This window comes from Rhinatrema bivittatum, chromosome 1, assembly GCF_901001135.1.
Source record: "Rhinatrema bivittatum chromosome 1, aRhiBiv1.1, whole genome shotgun sequence".
Lineage (NCBI taxonomy): Eukaryota > Metazoa > Chordata > Amphibia > Gymnophiona > Rhinatrematidae > Rhinatrema > Rhinatrema bivittatum.
Window position 1 is genome coordinate 146,092,520 of NC_042615.1, and position 20,537 is coordinate 146,113,056.

The window sequence follows — 20,537 nt, forward strand, 5'->3', positions numbered from 1 at the left end:
AGGGTCAGAAGAGGTCTTTCTATCGCCAGAGGAAGTACTGTCTTCTGGCCTCTTGCACCCGTTCACAAAGGATGAGCTCTTGCGGTCGTCCCTGGCAGCAGCGAGCTCCCAAGCTCCAACCAGCATCCCAGCCAAATTCTGGGATGGGGTTTTGACTGGATCGTAGGGAGCATAAGCCAGCCGCCCGTACCCAAGACACTGGACCCCCCAGTCGGGGGGGCAGGCTGCGGTTCTTTATGAATCGGTGGCCCAGTATAACCTTGGACCAATGGGTTCTGTCTATCTTCCATCAAGGGTACCGATTAAATCTATTGGGTGTCCCACCAAATTCTCCTCCATACCCGTTTTGGGGGCGGCTAGTGCATTGAGAGGTACTGTTAAAGGAGCTCTCCGCCCTCTTAACAGCCAGAGCAGTCGAACCTGCCCAACCAAGGCAAAGGGGGCAGGGACTCTATTCCTGGTACTTCCTGATTCCAAAGAGAACAGGGGGGCTGTGTCCCATCCTAAAACTGAGGGCCTAGAACAGGTTTCTAAAAAGAGAAAAGTTCAAGTTGGTTTCCCTGGGCACCCTGATTCTCCTCTTGTAAAAAGGGGACTGGCTATGCTCCCTCGATTTAAATGATACATATACCCACATTGAGATCTTCCCAAGTCACAGGAAATATCTCAGATTTGTGGTGGGAAAACAACACTTCCAGTACAAAGGGTTGCCATTTGGGCTAGTGTCGGCCCCATGTGTTTTTACAAAGTGCCTGCCTGTGGTGGGGGTGCACCTCCCGCAGACTGGGAGTGCATGTTTCCCCCTATCTGGACAATTGGCTATCTGCACCTCTCAGGCGGGTGCAGATCGGTCCTTGCACTTGATCATCTGGGTTTTGGAGTCACTAGGGTTTGACATCAACTACCCGAAGTCTCATCTCAGACCGTCACATCACTTGGACTTCATAGGAGCCCTTCTAGACACCGCTCAGGTAAAAGGCTTCCTGCTGCACTCCAGGGCGATTTCTTTGGCGTCCATAGCTGAGGGATTCAACAGAGCCAGCAGGTATTAGCTCAGCACATGTTGAGACTGTTGTGCACCATGGCTGCAACAGTCAGTGTTACTCCCTTGGCACATTTATACATGCATAGAGCACAATGGACCTTGAGGTCACAGTGGCACCAGGCCACCCAGGATCTTCAGGCTTCCATCTGTATCACTGTCTCTCCAGGATTCTTTGTCCTGGTGGCGGGTTCTCTCGCATTTTGAGCAGGAAGTATCTTTAAAAACTCATTCTACCCAAATTGTCCTTAACACATATGCGTCCACCCTGGGGTGGGGTGCTCATGTAAATGGGTCTGTGGTCTGCCTAGGAATCACAATATCAAATCAACTTCTTGGAGCTCCGGGTGATCAAGTACGCTCTATGGGCTCACGAAACCCGCTCACCACCCCGCAGAGTTGGGTTTCTCCTATGGTTTATTATTTTATTTTTATTGTAATTCTATATTACGAGACTGAAGAAGGACCCCATGTGGACACATGGTATAAGGCATGCTTAGAGTACCCAGTCAAAATTCTAGAAACTTTGACATAAGTTTTCCCTGTTGGGCTACATCTGATAATGTCACCCCTGTGTGAGGACTAACATCCTGCTGTCCTAGGAGAACACCATTTAGAGGTAAGCAACTCTGCTTTTTTTCATTTGAATTATGCTCTGCTGATTTCTAAGCTTTCACAAGACTTAGAAAGCTGGATACAGTTTCATGTCTCTTGGTTTGGGCATCTTGCAGCTGTAAAAATGACTGTATTACTGAAGCTCTGTTATCCATTTCATATTCTGCCAGTTGAGATCCTGGATAAATTCTTAAATCACTTCAGGGAAAAAAAAATTCACCTGGAAACAAAGGCCATAAAGAGTGCCCCATTCTGTATTATTTCAAAGGAAGAACTAAGTTTTGGCTGTGCCAAATGTTAAGTGGTATTATTTAGCTGCACAGACGTCAGGCCTTGTTTGCCTGGTAGAATTAACCTGGGTTCAAACATTGGGTTCAGATTGAGTAGTATTTTGTGGATATAACTCCTTTGAAATGTTGTGTGGCCACTCATAAATTTGAGAAGCCCTTGATTGCCAAGCAACCCTTTTACATATTGGACTGAAGGTTTGAGATGTTTGTAAAGATTCTTTAACTTTGAGGAATATATTCCCCTTTAACACCTACTAGTTATAATAAGATTTCCCTCCTGGGTTACAGTCTAAAGAATTATATAGGTGGGAGGATAAAAGGTTATGTTGTCTGGGAAAATTATATAACAGCAAAATGGTCTGTGGGTTTGAAATTCTTAAAAAAAAAAAAAAAAAAAAAAAGTTAATCTAGTCAGACAGCATGCCAACCAGCAGATGGAGACCGAGATAAATTGGCTTGTTGATGTCGCCCCTTATAAACCTCCATGCTGACCCTAGCCTGTCTCCAGCAGATGGTAGTAAAGCATCTCATGCTGTGGTCTCAGGCCTGATAAGCTGAACATTTCTGAGTCCTGAGGTGAAAGACTTTTCTCTCTCCCTCTTTCAGTGGAATAGAGTCTTTAACTGTTTTTTAAAAATATGTATAGGTAATGGGCTCCAGAGGTGAAAACATTTGCTCATTTCCTCTATTGTGCAAGGTTTGGATCCAGGGGGATTTGGGGGATTGGATTTCCCCTCCTCTTGTTCCCTCTCTCCCCTCCCTTCTCTTGATGCTTCCCCCCTCACTCTGTCCCATCCTTTTGAGAAAGGGAGCTGTTTAAGATTGCTCTTTTTTTGTCTTTATTGAAAAGCCGAGCAATCAGAGGAAATGATTGGTGATTGTGAGCCGCAGCAGTGATCGGCACTATTTTTGGCCTTGGGGGATAGTGTTTTTTGTTTGAAAAAACTTAGGACAGCTGTATTACAGAAAGGGAATTTAAAAGATAATTTATCAAATTTATCCTTAATCACTATCAGGTCGATCCAGTAAGGCCGCGGTAGAAACAGTGCGGTAGTGTCAGGTAGTGTCAGGCGCACCCTTCCTCCCCGCACGCACAGTTCTCTTCACTAACTCCCCGATACTCTCCTCTAATCGCATGCAAATGCATGCCGCGGCTTTAAAGCGGTAGGGAAGGGTTATGCCCGCGTAACCCATTTTACTGTATAGGCGCTTAATACAGCGCCTATACATTAACCTGGGTGCGCTGGTACCTGTCATTTCAAATGACATTTGAAATGACAGGCACCAGGAAGGGTAAAAATCAAAATTTTTAAATACCTGTCGGAGGGCCGCATGGGTCCAGGCGGCCGGCGGGATCCGGGGGGCCGGTGGTCGCGTGTTAAATCTAGGCCGCGGGCGGGTGGGCGCCTGTTCCGGGCGGCGGGGGGGGGGGGGGGGGGGGGGCGGGTGGACGCGCGTTAGTTTCAGACGGCCGCGTGGGTCCAGGCGGGGAGCCGGGTGGTCGCGTGTTAAATCTAGGCCGCGGGCGGGTGGGCGCCTGTTCCAGGCAGCGGCGGCGGGGGGACACGCGTTAGTTAGATTCGGCCGGCGGGCGGTCGGTCGCGTGTTAAATCTAGGCCGGGTCCGCACAGGCGCGCATTCATTCATCCAGGCGGAGGAGCCGGTGGCGAAAGCAGCCGGCTCCTCCGCCTGGATGAATGAATTCATTCACTGCCGGTGGGGGCTGCCTCTCCGGCAGCCCCCACCGGCAGTGAATGAATGCGCGCCTGTGCGACCCCTGCGATTCGGCGCTCACGGCGTGACGTCACGGCATGTGACTGCCTTGAGCGCCAAATCGCAGGGGTCGCACAGGCGCGCATTCATTCATTCACTGCCGGTGGGGGCTGCCGGAGAGGCAGCCCCCACCGGCAGTGAATGAATTCATTCATCCAGGCGGAGGAGCCGGCTGCTTTCGCCACCGGCTCCTCCGCCTGGATGAATGAATGCGCGCCTGTGCGGACCCGGCCTAGATTTAACACGCGACTGCCCGCCGGCCGAATCTAACTAACGCGTGTCCCCCCGCCGCCGCTGCCTGGAACAGGCGCCCACCCGCCCGCGGCCTAGATTTAACACGCGACCACCCGGCTCCCGCCGCCGCCGGCCGCCTGGAACCACGCGGCCCTCCGACAGGTATTTAAAAATTTTTATTTTTTCTTCTGACAGGTTTTATGTGTCCCACATCATTACATTTTCTCGATCATCTCTGTATCGCTTTTTTTGTAAATTGTGTTTTATTGTTTTTGAGTATCTTAAGCGGCGTCGATGGATTTGTTACTAGACTCACAGTCCTAACTCCTACTAGGGGGAGGCGGTAAACTAAGACGTTACCGCCGCGGCAAAACAGTGCGTTACTAATGAGAGAACCTGAGTGCCCGTTACGGTATCGGAGGGGAATAGCTAATTCCTTCATTATACAGCTAATTCGTTCATTTACATGCCGGGTGCGGGAAGGGTTACGCGTCTGTTTTAAGAAGCGCTACGGACGCGCAAAACTGGAGACTGTATCGCTGGTTTGCCTTACGCGTCCGAATTGTGCGCAGCGAGCTCGTTACAGACGAGAAATCTTCAACTGAACTTTACTGTATCGAGCTGTATATTATTAAAACCTGGTAAAGATCCTTCTGAACTTTCTTCATATCGTCTTATCTCAATTGATCAGGATAGTAAATTGCTAGATAAACTATTAGAAAAATTGAAGATATATCTTATCAAACTTATATACAAAGATCAAGTAGGGTTTGTAATGGGGTGACAAGTACGTAATTCAGCAGAACAGGCATATATTGTAAGTTTTCTTAGCGTTCAGACAGGTTAATCCACACCAGTGGGTAATGGATCTCTACCAGCAGATGAAGACAGAGCAAAGTTTACGTCACGATATATATACCCCTGCACCAGCATCAGCTTGGGCGGGTTGAACAGCCGTTTCACTAAGCCCTGCTCGCAGGTTTTTGCTCAGTCACCAACGGGAAGGCCTAAGGGGCAGATATTAAAAGCTACGCGCGGGCGTAGATTTGTGCGCGCAACCTGCCGTGCACAAATCTACGCTCGATTTTATAATAAGATTTTTAAACAAGAAACCACTAACTTCTCCGTCATCTCCATTACTGTGTGATTAATGTCATTCGCAATACAGTTATACTATATTGGAATCGATTCTGCTACCCTGTAAATATTACATTGCAATTGATTTTGCTACACTGTAAATATTTTACTGCTCAGTTATCTCCCCCCTTTTTTCTTTTCCAGATCCAAGTTATTTACTTCCCTATTTTATTGTAACTATTTCACACTCTTAACCATGCTCTTGTTATTATGGTTTGAGTTCTCTCTACCTTACACACATTGTTAAATGTAAACTGGTTTGATATGATTCCTGTCATGGAAGCCGGTATAGCAAAATAAATAAATAAATAAAAATAATATGTGCGCGCATGTTATAAAATCCGGGGTTGGCGCCCGCAAGGGGGTGCACACTTGTGGATCTCTCTTGTTTGGCAGCGAATTGGAGAAGTTAGCCAACAAATGGGGAGAATCTCCAGTGCCTCGACTATCAGAAGATAGGAACAGAAGATCTTAGCGTTCCTCCCACAGAAGACTCAAGGGCAGAGGATCGCAGCGCTTCAGAACCTACAAGAATACACAGTTCAGGAACCTCGGTCATCAGGAAGGCCCCAGTCCTTTCGGAACAGGACCTACTCTTGAGTAGGCTCAGGAGTAGGTCATAGCCGTACTCCACAATGAGAATCAGCAGGCCCATCCACAGGAAGAAGACATAGGGGGTCGACTTGCCCTCTTCTACCAAAGTTGGGTCGACATAACATCGGACAAATGGGTCCTAAACATAGTTTGAGAAGGGTACTCTCTGGAATTCTGCAGCATCCCTCTGGACAAATTCATGACATCACCCTGCCACTCCCACTTCAAGAGACTGGCAGTACAAACCACACTAACAAGACTTCTCAGCCTGAAGACAATAACCCAGGTGCCCACGTCCCAACAAAATACTGGACACTATTCCATTTATTTTATCGTCCCCAAGAAGGAAGGATCATTCCGACCATCTTGGACCTCAAGAATGTCAACCGCTATCTGAGACCACACCCACATGGAAACCCTGCACTCCGTTATAAGGGCTGTACAACCGGGAGAGTTTCTAACCTCCCTGGACCTTTCCGAAGCCTACCTCCACGTACCAATCCATCAGGACCACCAGCGCTTCCTGCGCTTCGCGATACTGTGTCATCATTTCCAGTTCCGGGCGCTACCCTTCGGCCTAACAACCGCTCCCAGGACCTTAACCAAAATTATGGTGGTCGTGGCAGCAACATTGAGGAAAGAAGGGATCCTGGTACATCCTTATCTAGACGATTGGCTGATCAGGGCAAAGTCTTCAGAGGAGAGTTGGCAGGCCACCTCCAGAGTCGAGAGCCTACTGTAGGAGCTCGGGTGGGTCGTGAACACGGACAAGAGCTGTCTCCAGCCACCTCAGTCACTCTAGAGTACCTGGGGGCCCATTTCAACATCAAACAGAACAAGGTCTTCCTCACTCCTCCAAGGAGAAGGAAACTGAACACTTGCGAAAATTAATGTCCAATGCATGTCCCAAGGTATGGGAGCACCTTCAAGTCCTCGGCCTCATGGCATCAACCTTGGAAGTCGTTCCGTGGGCAAGGGCCCATATGCGACCGCTCCAATGCTCCCTACTGTCACGATGGATCCCACTGTCTCAGAACTACTCAATTCACCTCCAGCTACCAGCAGAGGTTCGGGATCAGCTCCAATGATGGACACAGGAAGACCACCTAAGCAGAGGAGTAAGCCTATCCCCGCCAAACTGGATCTTGCTCACCACGGATGCGAGCCTACGAGGCTGGGGAGCACAGTCAGGAGCTGATGGCCCAGGGACAATGGAACAAGATAGAGGCGGAATGGAACATAAACCGCCTAGAAGCGTGAGCAGTCAGACTAGCATGCCTGCAATTCGCCCACAGGCTCCAGGGCGAGTCAGTCAGGGTAATGTTGGACAACGCGACAGCAGTCGCTTACATCAACCGCCAGGGAGGAATCAAAAGCCAGCAGGTGTCACTAGAAGTAGACCCCCCTAATGGCATGGGCGGAGTTAAACCTGCAAGGGATTTCGGCTTCCCACATTGTGGGAAAAGACAACGTCTCAGACTACCTCACAGAGAGAGCCTAGACCCGGGGGAATGGATGCTGTTGACCACAGCCTTCCAGCTGATATTAAATCGCTGGGGCCTCCCAGCTATGGATCTACTGGCAACCTGTCTACAATCCCAGGGAATCGACACTCATCCAGAACTGGCCATAGGAAGACCTACTGTACGCCTTCCCAACATGGCCACTACTGGGCATGGTCATCCGCAAGATAGAGCATCACAGGGGACTAGTTCTAATAGTCGCCCCGGATTGGCCAAGACGACCATTGTATGCAGACATGTGAAACCTACTCGAGGGAAACCCTCTGTGCCTAACTCTCACAGGGACCTTCTCCACCAGGGCCCTATTTTCCACAAAGATCCATCTCAGTTCTCTCTTACAGTATGGCCCTTGAGAGGGCTAGCCTGAAGAAACGTGGTTACTCAGTCTGTCATTGACACCTTGCTCCGAGCATGCAGGTTTTCCACATCCGTATCATACGTACGGATCTGGAGAGTATTCGAAGACTGGTTTGAAGACTGCGGGACCCACCCACAGACAGCCAAAATTCCCATAATCCTGGAGTTCCTACAGGATGGGATGAAGAAGGGGTTGTCTCTCAACTCCCTCAGAGTCCAAGTTGCCATGTTGCCCCGCTTCAGAGCTGAAGTGGACAGCATCAGACTATCAACGCATCCTGATGTGTCCCACTTCCTGAAAGGAGTTAAACATCTCCGACAACCCCTAAAGTGGCCGGTGCCCCTATGGAATCTCAATATTGTATTAGTCTTCCTAGCAGGGGAGTCTTTCAGACCAACACGCGGTTTGTCACTGCGCCTCCTAACATTAAAATGGCATTCTTGGTGGCAATCTGTTCAGCTTGTCGCATCTCCGAACTTCAGGCACTATCCTGTCGGGAACCGTTCCTTAGGTTCACACCTGGAACCATTCAACTGTGCACTGTCCCCTTATTCTTACCGAAAGTGGTTTCCCAGTTTCACATGAACCAAACCATCTCGCTACCATCACCAGTTGAACATAACGACTCGGAGGACTCGCGCCTTCTTCGCCATCTGAATGTCGGCAGACTCCTAGTCCGATACCTGGAAAGATCGGAACCTGTGCGCAAAATGGATCACCTGTTCATTCTTCACAGCGGGAAGAAGCAAGGGGAAGCGGAAGCGGCGTCACGGGCAACCATAGCTCGCTGGATAAAAGAAGTAATCAAGGCAGCCTACACAGAAGCAGGAAAGCTCTCACCTGTACAGATTAAGGCGCATTCTACAAGGGCCCAGGTAGTTTCCTGGGCGGAAACCAAGCTGCTGTCACCTGCCGCGATCTGTCAGGCGGTGACGTGGTCCTCCATACACACCTTCTCCAGGTTTTACCACCTGGATGTTCAGGCCAGGGAGGACACAGCATTCACAAGGGCAGTAGTACTGAGTGGGCCACCCTGTGCGGGAATAGCTTTTGTACATCCCATTGGTCCTGAGTCCATCTGGCTACACGCTAGGAAATGGAGAAATTACTTACCTGATAATTTCGTTTTCCATAGTGTAGACAGATGGACTCAGCATCCCACCCACGGCTGCCCCAGAAAAACAGAACCTCGGATAACAAACCTCGAGACTAAAGTAATACGGGTAAGCCCTGGACTACCCCTAGCACAGGACACCCACTGTCTCATCTGGTGTCGGCGTTGATCGATTGAGTGCACTGGCGGTCTCCAGTTTGAAAATCAGTTGAACCAGTTCAAATTTAATCAAGTTATTCGAGTTTATCCAAGTTAATCAAGTTATTAAGCAAACATATATCCACAACGGCTCTTCAAGGAGAAAAATGCCTTTTCCCCATGGCCCGTGTTGAATGATCCGAGGATTCAAGATTCATATGGGGTTGGTACTTCTGGTGGCACCAGATTGGCCCAGGAGGCTGTGATATGCAGTTCTAGGAAGGCTTCTGGTGGAATATTCTCTCCGATTACCAGTCCACAGGGATCTCCTACAGCAGAGCTTTGAAATCTGACTCTGTCTTCCATCTGCTAGCAGAAGAGCATAATACCCATTGGTCCTGAGTCCATCTGTCTACACTAAGAAAAATGAAATTATCAGGTAAGTAATTTCTCCATTGCGAGTGACTCGTTCCCTTGTGGAAACCTTATGCTCGTTGATGATAGCAGTACAGTCAGGTGAGTTTATTAAGTCTCTGAGTTGACAGAGGAGTATTTGCATATTCCCATCTGGCTGTAGCATTAACAGTTTGATGCATTTCGTGTTTTGGGGTGACATCACTTTTTGAGCACTACCCTTCAGTTTGGACACTGTGCCCAGAAACTTCTCCAAGATCATGGTTCTGGTAGCTGCAGTGTTGAGAGAGGATGGCATGCTGATCCATCCATACTTCGTCGATTGGCTAATTCGGGCGAAGAGCTATGAAAGAGAATTTTCAGGCCCCACACAAGGTAATCTCCTTGCTGCAGGAATTAAGTTGGATGGCGAACTTGGCCAAGAGCGATCTGCAGCCATCCCAAACACTGGAGTATCAAGGTGTTCGTTTTCAACTCAAAGCAAGACAGGTATGCATTCAGAACTGATGGTGCAGATACGACTATTGTCAGAAGCAATACCCCCGGCAGTGTGGTTTTATCTACAGGAGCGCGAGTTGATGGCAGCCATCCAAGAGGTGGTTCCTTGGGCAACGCATGCTTATGCTTTGGAGTCCACAGACTCAGAACTCCTTGATACGATTTCAGTTACTGATGGAGATCAACATCCAACTGCAGTGGTGGTTGCAAGCAAATCATCTAATGAGAGGTGTTCCCTTACAAACACCGGATTGGCTACTATTCACGACGGATGTGAGCCTCCATGATTGGGAGTCTCACTGTCAGGAGTTGAAAGTGCAGTGGTACTTCAGTACATTGGAGTACCTCTGGAACATCAATCGGCTGGAAGCCCGTGCCATTTAGTTGACATGTTTGTGATTCGTTGGTTGCTTGCAGGGTTGAGCGGTCCAAATAATGTCAGACAATACAACAACAGTGGCATATATCAATCAACAGGAAGGAACCAAGAGCCAGCAAGTATCACAGGAAATAGTCCAACTCATGGAATGGGTGAAAGTACATCTTCAGTAGATCTCAGCCTTGCACATTGCAGGAAAAGACAATGTAAGAGCCAACTTTCTCAGCAGACAGTTTGAATCCAGGAGAAAGTAAATGGCACAATGAAGTGTTCGAGCTCATAGTGGGCTGCTGGGACCTCCCATTTCTAGGCTTGCTGACGACATCACTCAATGCAAAACTTCCTCAAATTCAGGAGATATCTGAAGTTTTTGGGCATTGATGTCCTCATGCAGGAGTGGCCAGAAGACAAGCTTTTATATGCCTTTTCCCCATGGCCCATGTTGAATGATCCGAGGATTCAAGATTCATACGGGGTTGGTACTTCTGGTGGCACCAGATTGGCCCAGGAGGCTGTGATATGCAGTTCTAGGAAGGCTTCTGGTGGAATATTCTCTCCGATTACCAGTCCACAGGGATCTCCTACAGCAGAGGCCTATTCTTTTCGAAGATCCAACTTTATTTTTGTCTTACAGTATGGTCTTTGAGAAGGCTCGGTTGCTGAATTTCACTTAAAACCTACTAGTGATGGTTGAAGCTTTACTTGCATGGCTCTACTGTACTCCCTCCCTCTGACTTTTTCAGTGTACCGAGCATGCATCCTGCTCTGAGACACTACAAAAGAACATAAGAAAATGCCATACTGGGTCAGACCAAGGGTCCATCAAGCCCAACATCCTGTTTCCAACAGTGGCCAATCCAGGCCATAAGAACCTGGCAAGTACCCAAAAACTAAGTCTATTCCATGTTACCATTGCTAATGGCAGTGGCTATTCTCTAAGTGAACTTAATAGCAGGTAATGGACTTCTCCTCCAAGAACTTATCCAATCCTTTTTTTTATATAGGGATGGAGCATACCTGGGTAGGGAGCGCATTGAGCCTCTCAATCATGGAGGAGAAAACATTTAATTTCAAAATTATTTCCTTCTTTTCTTCAGAGATACGGTACAATACTTTGTTACCTCAGACCTTCACTACCTTTTGGCTTTGACTGAGTCACTGAACCTGATATGCAGCTTTCATTTGCCCACGTGCAATAGGCATCTCCTAATGGCTTTTTTTATTTTGCATCTGATTTACACCAAATTTTCAGTAGATGTTGAACTGAGGAGGGAAGCAAGTGCATCATGACAAGTATTTTTTGGGGGCTGCATGAATGCAGGGGTTTAAGTATGTCAGTGTGATGAAAGAGGAGGCTTTTACACGTTAATAGTGTTATTTGCTAATACCCTAATTTTGTAAATCGCTTTGAGTGAATGCTGTATTCATAAAGTCGGCTAATAAATCCAAGTAATAAGTACTTTAGGTATTAGGTTATGTGTTTTGGCAATGCTATTACCTCAGTCTTAGGGAGGAGAAGGGAAAGGGAAAGCAAGCTGATGTGGCCTATAATACTTACCAATCTACAAATTAGAAGTGAGTGGGATCAGATTGACTGCTATGGGGCTCTGAAGGTAGGGTTATTGAATGCCAGGTGTGATCTGTCAATACTGCCCCTTTGCTCTTGCTTTGCAAGATGGCCACCGGTAAACCAGAGGGTGGCGCCATTATTGTTACCTGGATAACTTTAAACCTAATCAACTTTATTCTGATTATAGCCAGTTAAGTGGGGGAACTCGGGCATGAACTGCCTCCCCTCCAAAATTTAAAACTTGGGGCATGGTATCTAATCCTTACCCCACCCTAGCGGGGGGCCATAGCATGTAAAGGGGCCCTCACCCTCCCAGGTGTATTTGAAAAGAAAAAAAAAAAAGCCTGCTTCCGGGTCTCCATTCTGCCTCCCACCTTACCTCCTCCCTCCTGACCCAACCGCAGCCCCCAAGGCCGAACTAGGTGGCATTCATCTTACCACACTCCTGGCATCCTACTGCCCTGCTAGCAATGACAACGCTGGATACTGAGTAGAGTCTTGCTGTGCTCTGCTGTCAGAGCAGGGTGCTACGCTGGGAGCACCGTAAGAGTCTACTGAATTCCAGGTTGCCCTGGGGTGGTTTGCTGGGGAGTGGAGTGTAAGGGGTTCTTGGAGGTTCAGGAGTGTAGTGTTAGGGGAACTGTAGGAGACATAGAACCAGGCATTTTATTTAAATATCTGAGAGGGAGGGAGGGAAATACCCCTGGCCATTATGGCTTGTGGATTTTCTTTTCTTTTTTCTTTTTTTTTTTTTTTATTTTGGAGGGTTGGAGTAGGAATCAGGTGCTATGCCCCAAGAATTTTTAAAATTTATGGGGAAGAAGAATTGGATCTACTTGCCTGAGAGTGGGTTTTCTTTTTCATTTGTTATATTCAGAATATATAGTTATCTGGTAATTTGACCCTGATAACATAGTAACAGCAGAAGACCAAATGGTCCATCCAGTCTGTCCAGCAAGCTGCATGTGATGGCAACTGCCTATCTGTGCCGACCCCCCCCCCCCCCCCCAAGCCCTCTGTGAACAGCAGCAACCTCCACTCCATGCAGGTTACCCTCATTCAGTTAGGGTAGCAACTGCTGCTCTGTGCTGGTTACCCCCAAGCCTTATGTTAAGGGTAGTAATATTTACAATCAAAACCAAGCAACTGTCAAACCCATAACAAAATTACTGCAAGAAACATAAAGGGTGACTAGCCTTCTTGATAATTCAAACAATGTTGTTTGAACATGCTTTCCTTTTGGACTTGTCCGTAGAAGCAATCCTGTACTACATAATGCTTAATATATAATACATAATAATTTTGTCACTTGCTGGCCTTCCAAAACTGGACCTATTTAGGAACTTATCCATTGAGAATATTACAGTAGACATATATTGATTAGAAGTACAGTTTCTGTATAAAAAAAGTTTTACAAAATCTTTTTTTTTTTTCATTTTTAGGAAAATAACCACTGCTGCTGATAATGAAAAGAATAATTTGAGTTCTTGCAAAAATCAGTGTCCAAAAGAGGTAAGCTTGTAATAAAGCATGTATATTCAGGTATTCCAAGGGAATGCTCAATAGTTTGAGAAGGAAGCAAAATGAAAACTGCATAATGCAGAAGAGAAGCGAACAAACACATTAAATGAATGCAGAATAAATATAAATAAGTATTTGAAATCTCGATGTGCTCTAATGCAAGTAATTAATTCAAGCAAATAGAACCGGATCTCTTATTCCCGAGAACAGTTTTCGACAATTGCTTTTTTTTTTCTCATTGATGTCAGTAAATCAAAGTTTTGCTTTGCTTTCCCTTAGTAATAAGAACATAATGTAATAAATATTTTTTTCAAATATCTTCAAAGCAGAGATAATGTATTAAAAGCAAAAGGACATGGCCATAATTAATTGCCAGAATGTCTAGAGATGTAAAAATTAGAGTTGATTGCTACACAAAATAAGTGAACTGGAAATTAGACTAAAGGAAAAACAGCTGTAAGATAAAAACACAAAGTTAATATTAGAAGGAATTTAAGGAAGTGTAATAAAATATTACATATGACTGCCTGCTACAGAGACGTAGACAAAATGCATTCTCCGAGGATAAACAGGATGGTAGTCCTTACACATAGGTGGCATCAGAAGGAGCTCGAAGCGGAAAACATATGTCAAAGTTTCAAGAACTGATTAGGCACACTGAGCATTCCCAGCATGCCCTATACAACGCGTCCACTCAGGGTCCCTCTTTAGTCTCTTCTTTTCCACGGAGCTGTAAGCCTTACGGTCTGATTGAGCTCACTTTGGCTGTTTCTGGCCTAGAGGAAATCTTTTTTTTTTTCATCGTGGTTTTTCGCAGTTTTCAGTATCGCTGCATCGCCAGGTCCCTATCAGTGCCTCCCCATAGTGTCCTAGTTGGGGTTTTTGGCATTTCTGGTAAGTTTCCTTTCATGGTCTATTTCCTCCCCCCAACTGGCTGCAGCAGTTCCCAGGTTCCCACCAGCCAATGATGGCCGCCACCTTTATTTAGTGTCTACAGCCCTTTTTCTTGCATTCCGTCATGGCCACGTCCTGTTTTCGTCAATGTCGCCGGTGCCCCAGAACCATGTCCATTACAGATGCCCATGAGGTATGTGTCTCGCATGACATCCGGGGTTGTCACTTGTGTGCCCATTTGACTCTGAAGGGAAGTCAACTTTGACTCGACAAGATGGATCATCTCTTTGGGATGAGGAAGTCCAAGCCATCGGCATCGGTGGCATCAGTATTGATGGACCTTGGACCCACACTGATGGACACTGTGCCATCGACATCAGTGGAACCGTCGGTGCTGTTGGCAGATAGGGCTGCTGGAAACGGACCATTGTCTGTCTCCGGGCCAAAGACGCCAGGTTCATGGTCTTTGGCCTCGACACTGGGGAAAGACCAGGCAAATCATCAAGGAAAGCCTAAGATACATTGGTACTGGTTCCCATCGATGCATGGGCTTTTGCCTTGATGATCCTGAAGTGACCCTGTGGCTAGGAGGGCCCATCTTCTATCAGTGCCGGAGGTCGATATGTCTCCCCCAGCCCTGGTTCCAGTCACCGATCTATCTCGCAGGTCTGAAGATCTGGCTACCCCTCCTTCTCAGTCGGTGTTGCCGATTGAGGAAGAGCTGGAGCATCGAGTCCAGCTGGTAGTGGATCTGACACTGCAGGACATTGGGTCTCTGGCGCTGACAGCACCAGAATTGGTGCTGCCTATCATTCTGCCACTGCTGGAGAAGCTAAATGTGCTCATTGGTACGTTACCAACCCAATTGGTGCCGGTTCCCAGGGTGGCACCATGCCTAGCAGGCCCCGAGGCCTCCCCCTACTGATACAGTGGTCGTTACTGGTTCCTCTGAAGAGGAAGCTCCACCGAGGCCAGCAGAGACACTGAGGCCTGTAGATCCTCCATCTAGTTCTACTAGTGCCTGCACCTCTGGATGAAGGCCAAGCACCTAGGGCCCTATGCCTTGTATCATATAGTGAGGATGAGGGTTCTATTACCCCTGGGGTGATGATCCGACGAAGTCCCCCAAGGGCTCTGATGGTCTTTCATCAGACCCTTCTACTAGGAGTGAGCGAAAGAAGTCCCCACCTGAGGACTTGATCTTCGCAGGATTTGTGAGGGTGATGGAGGGTGTTTCAACTTTTAACAGAGGAGGATTTTAGGCACAAAATGCTTGAGATCCTCCAGTTTGTGGAGACTCCTAAGGAGATCGTGCTGGTACCGGTACACGAGATCTTTAAGGAGTTGCTGAGGATATGGGACCCCCTTACTGTGCCTCCCGTTAATAAGAAGATTGATGGGATAAAGGTTGTCCAGAAGGCTGCCAGATTCGATAAGCACCAGCTGCTTCACCAGTCGGTGGTGGTCGAATCCTTTTTCCAGAAAGGGCCAGGCGCTCTCGAACCCATTCCTCTGCACCCCTGGGGAAGGACCACAGAGCAATGGATGCTCTTGGAAGGAAGGTGTTCCAAGGCGCCATGCTTATTTACTGCATTGCTGCCTTACAGCTCTACATGAGCCAGTACTCGTGGACATCTGGAAGCAGGTGCAGGAGGTGGCTGAGCAGCTGCCTCAACAGCAGCAAGGCACACTCATGTCGCTGGTGCACAGGGGCCTGGAGTGCGGAAAACACAAGGTCCGTGTGACCTACGATGTTTTGGAGATGGCATCGAGAGTCTGCAGCGGGAATCAGCACCCGCAGAATGGCATGGCTGTGGGTACAGGAATGACTCACTGACGTGCCATGTACTGGAGAGAATCTGTTTGGAGATAGTGTGAGGGATGCTGTGGTCCAATTTCGGGACCACCATGAAACCCTCCAGCAAATCTGCCAGTACTCTGGACCCATCTTCCTCATCTAAGAAGCTGTCGAGACCGGGGCCAAGGAAGTCATTCTTTCGCCAAAGAAAGTACTATCCTCCGCCTCCACGCTAGCTTTACCCCTTATTCTGAATCCTCTCAACTAGTAAGCTCTGCATTATCCAAAGCAGCCATGTTTAGAGATAAGCTTAGCGCGTCCCTAGCGCCTGTTTTTGCCGCGGGCCCTCATTTGAATACAGAATCGCGCACACAGGAGAGTGGCCTGTGCGCGCACCGGGAGAGCACGCACAGGCCACTATCGGCCCGATAGTGTTGCTCTGGTGCTGCCAAGTGGCATTTTGATTTTTGGACTGCAATAGAGATGAGGACTTTGGATATTTGTGCGTCAGAGCTGGAAAGTACCACAGTTAGGTGGAGGAGCCGAAGCATTAGCACACCTTTTCAATGTATGGCTCTGAGAGCATGGAGGTGGAGGCAGCTCTGCATCATCCAAAGCAGCCATGTTTAGAGATAAGCTTAGCCACTCAGACTAAAACATCAGTACAACAGTCTCCTGAGGTCCAGTCTGTAGCCTTCAATTCTGACCTCCAAAAAGCCGAGGAGGATGTGTGCTTCAATACAGGGCCAATCCCACTGTTGTCCTTGGCACTCTTCAAGGCAGTACTAAATAGAATTGACGAGGCCCTCACTGGACACATCAAAATCGCTGAGGTTATGTTGTGATCAGACAAGTGGATGCTAATGCAGGTTTGGTGCCCTGGGCTTGTCTCGGTGCTATCTATGCTTACTAGTTGAGAGGATTCAGAGAGGGATGTCGCTCCTGCAATTCAGCACCTCTTGCAAGAGGGTTGACCTTCAGGTTTCATAGGTCTTTGACGCAAGGATTGAACTATTCCCAGATATCTGTTTAATATTTTCTTTTTGAATTAATCTGAGTTATCCTATGGTCCTGTTTATTTGTCAGGTATACTATTCTGAAGAGGACTGATCCACTGACTTCTCTTCATGGCCATTTCTGCTGCAGGTTGGGAACAGATCTTTTCTTGAAGATCTGTCATTTTTCACAGCTTTGGTACAGAAGGTAGCCAGGGTCATTCCTTTAGAGCTGCAGGTTGAGGGCAAGCCTATAGCTCTGCCTCTTAACCTCATCAAAACTGTTGCCCCTAAAGAGTTGGGGGGAAACATCCAACTACCCTCTTTTCCAGGATATATATGGAAGAGAATATGGGAAACACCACACACTGTGCTTCCTAATGATGATAAGGCAGGCATGAAATATGTCTAGGAAACTGAAGGATTTGAAACTGTATATATTATCTACAAAACATCCCGATTTACCAAAGTGTAGGTAATTCTATATATGTTTATTTTTTATTTATTTATTTAAAATTTTTGTATACCGACATTCGTTAAGCAAACATCACATCAGTTTCCATGTAACATAAACTGGCCAATAGGGCTTTACAATGAAACTGATAAGGGAACTGGGTAGTGGGGAGGAGGGGGAAAAACAAAGGGAAAGTACTGTGCAAATATATAAGCGTGATAAAATGGTTTAAAGATAGGCAAAGAAAAGTTATATACAGGTATTATATATTCGTGTATAATGAAAGATTATATACAAAGTAACTTATTTACAATAAAAGTTCTGGGAAGGAGTTTGGAGGGGGAGAGTAGAATAGGAGGTATGCTTGGGGGGCTAGGGGGTGGGGAGATAGTCTAAGCTTAAATTCATGACCTATCTAACTATTTCAGAATTACACTCTTCCCTTTTATCTTAGTTAAGGATATCATTGATAGGTTTTATTACACTTGTCACAAATGAATTTATCGCAATAAGTTAGATATTAAACATTACATATCCAGCAATTCTCACTTAAGAAAATATACTTTTGTGCTTATAGAAACATAGAAATGACGGCAGAAAAGGACCAAAGGGTTTATCCAGTCTGCCTAGCAAGCTTATGGTAGCATCTGCCATGCCATACAGGTCACCCCCATAATTAGTTTCCCAAACCATCAAAGTCAGGGCCTTTTGTCAGTTGCTGTCTGAGTCCAACTCCCCATCACTTCCTGGCGTTGAAGCAGAAAGCAATGTTGGAGTTGCATCAACAGTATAAGCCTTATTGGTTAAAGGTAGCAATAGCCGCATCAACTAGTTACTCCCATTCTTATTTGTTTTCCCAGACCGTAAAATTAAATGTTCTTGTCAGTTACTGTCTGAATCTAATTACCTTTTCCTCTTTTTCCCCTTTTCCCCCTGCATTTGAAGCAATAATGGAGTTTCAACAGTATGAAGGCCCATTGGTTAAGGGTAATAACCAATGCACCAGCAAGTTACCCCATTTGGTTAAGGGTAATAACTGCCACTCCAGCAAGTTACCCCCATGCATTCTTTTCTTCATTTCATCCTCTAGCCTTTATGGAACCACAGTGTTTATCCCATGCCCCTTTGAAATCTTTCACCATTTTCGTCTTCACCACCTCCTCCGGAAAGTGATTCCAGGCATCCACCACCCTCTCCATGAAGAAATATTTCCTGATATTTGTTCTGAGTCATCCTCCCTGGACTTTAATTTCGTGATCCCTAGTTCTAGTGATTTCTTTCCAATGGAAAAGGTTTGTCGATTGTGCATCTTTAAAACCTTTCAGGTATCTGAAGGTCTGTATCATATCTCCCCTGCACATCCTGTCCTCCAGGGTCTACATATTTAGAACCTTTAACCTTTCCTCATAAGTCATTGATGGAGACCCCCCCCCCACACCACCATTTTTTTGGCCCTTCACTGGATCGCCTCCATCCTGTCTCTGTCCCTTATGAGATGCAGCCTCAAGAACTGAACACAATACTCCAGGTGAGGCCTCACCAAGGACCTGTACAAGGAGATAATCACCTCCTTTTTCTTACTGGTTATTCCTCTCTCTCTGCAGTCCAGCATTCTTCTAGCTTTAGCTATTGCCTTCTCACATTGCTTTGCCATCTTCAGATCGCTATACACTATTACCCCAATATCCCTCTCTTGCTCCGGGCACAGCAGCCCTTCACTGCCCATCACATACAGCTCTTTTGGATTACCACACCCCAGATGCATAACTCTGCACTTCTTGGCATTAAATCCCAGCTGCCATATCTTCGACCACCGTTCAAGCTTCCTTAAATCATGTCGCATTCTCTGTACTCTTTCTGGCTTGTTCACTTTGTTGCAGATCTTAGTATCATCCGGAAATAGACAAACTTTACCTTCTATCCCTTCCACAATGTCACTCACAAAGATATGAAATTAATAAGGCACTAGCATGTCAGATTAATCTAAACTTGAAAATTCTCAAAGTTAAAATAGACTAACTTGTCCAGCTTTAGCAGATTAAAGATCCCAGTCTTCAGGAATGTTTCCTTCTATTGTTCCATGTCTCAAGAACCATTGCCAGAGTTTAGGATTTTTTATGGCTGGCCAGAGCTGTACCCAATCTCTGTTTTGTGAGAAAACGAAGATGGATTGCACTCTTGAGGCAGTGTGCTGAGGCTCCACTTTCTGTGGTGTCTGATGGTATGTATTCCTTAGTTCTCACCTTTTTTAAAGGCCTCAATTTGCATTTCTCAGTTCATTAATACAAATTAACTACAAGATCAACAGCATGATTGATCCAGTCCATACAGTGGGGGGGGTTTCCCGACATTGGTTCAGCTTGCGGGCAAATGGACATTTACCACATGCCTGCTGGAGATATCTCATCGATAAGTCTGAGAGTCCTGATAGGTTGATTTATTTGTGAAAGACTCTGGTATGCGGCAAGTCAGTCCTTTGTTCAGAAAGATAGTCAAGTATCCCAGACTCCTTTGTGATGTGACTCCATGTTCAGTCAGTATACAAACGTCTGTTGGAAAGTTTTTCTGGGCCTTGCTCCCTCAATAGCAAAGTGGTGGTTGAAGATGTCCTGAAACAGGATTAGAAGTCAGGATGTGATTCTCAAACTCTGGAATTTATACTAAGAGAGAATTATCCATGTTATGCTGCAGGTCCATTATCATCATCATCCTATCATTTGATAATATCCTACCAAATCAGATTAAAAGTTCAGGTTTTAATATGTTTGATACCAGCCTAATTGAAGTCTGAGCGCCAATGCTGTCATTTCCTGCTAAAAAGAATGAGTGAATGCTGAATGACTAAAATCTTAAGCATTTTATATTTATTCTCATATCTGCACTTGAACTGAAGTCAGCATGATGTTCATTGGCTGGTTCATCAGGTGACAACATCTCCTCTTGGAAACTTATTTCTGATACTTGTTTATGTGCATAATAAGTAGTATTGCACTTTTTTTTGTTGTATACAACATTTCTTGAGTGCCCTAGCAGTGATGACTAGTACATCTTGTCAAAACACTGATACTGTTATCACTGTAGGAAGTGTTCATTGCAACCCATGACAGTTGTTTCATAGCCAGAAATGGTGTCTTAGGAATGATAACAATAGTGGTCTGTTTATAAAGACTTTGCATTACTTGGGAGCATGTCATCT

The 20,537-nt window shown here is 46.3% G+C and overlaps 1 protein-coding gene across 2 annotated transcripts in view; it reads left to right on the top strand.

Annotated features, from left to right (window-relative positions):
* The window catches only part of NFXL1 (nuclear transcription factor, X-box binding like 1), a 273,886-nt gene that overhangs the window by 210,661 nt on the left and 42,688 nt on the right, over positions 1-20,537 (top strand). For both annotated transcript variants that reach the window (XM_029588216.1, XM_029588206.1), the window contains exon 19: positions 13,122-13,191. In XM_029588216.1, the coding sequence (XP_029444076.1) occupies positions 13,122-13,191 (70 nt within the window). The remainder of the gene's footprint in view (positions 1-13,121; positions 13,192-20,537) is intronic.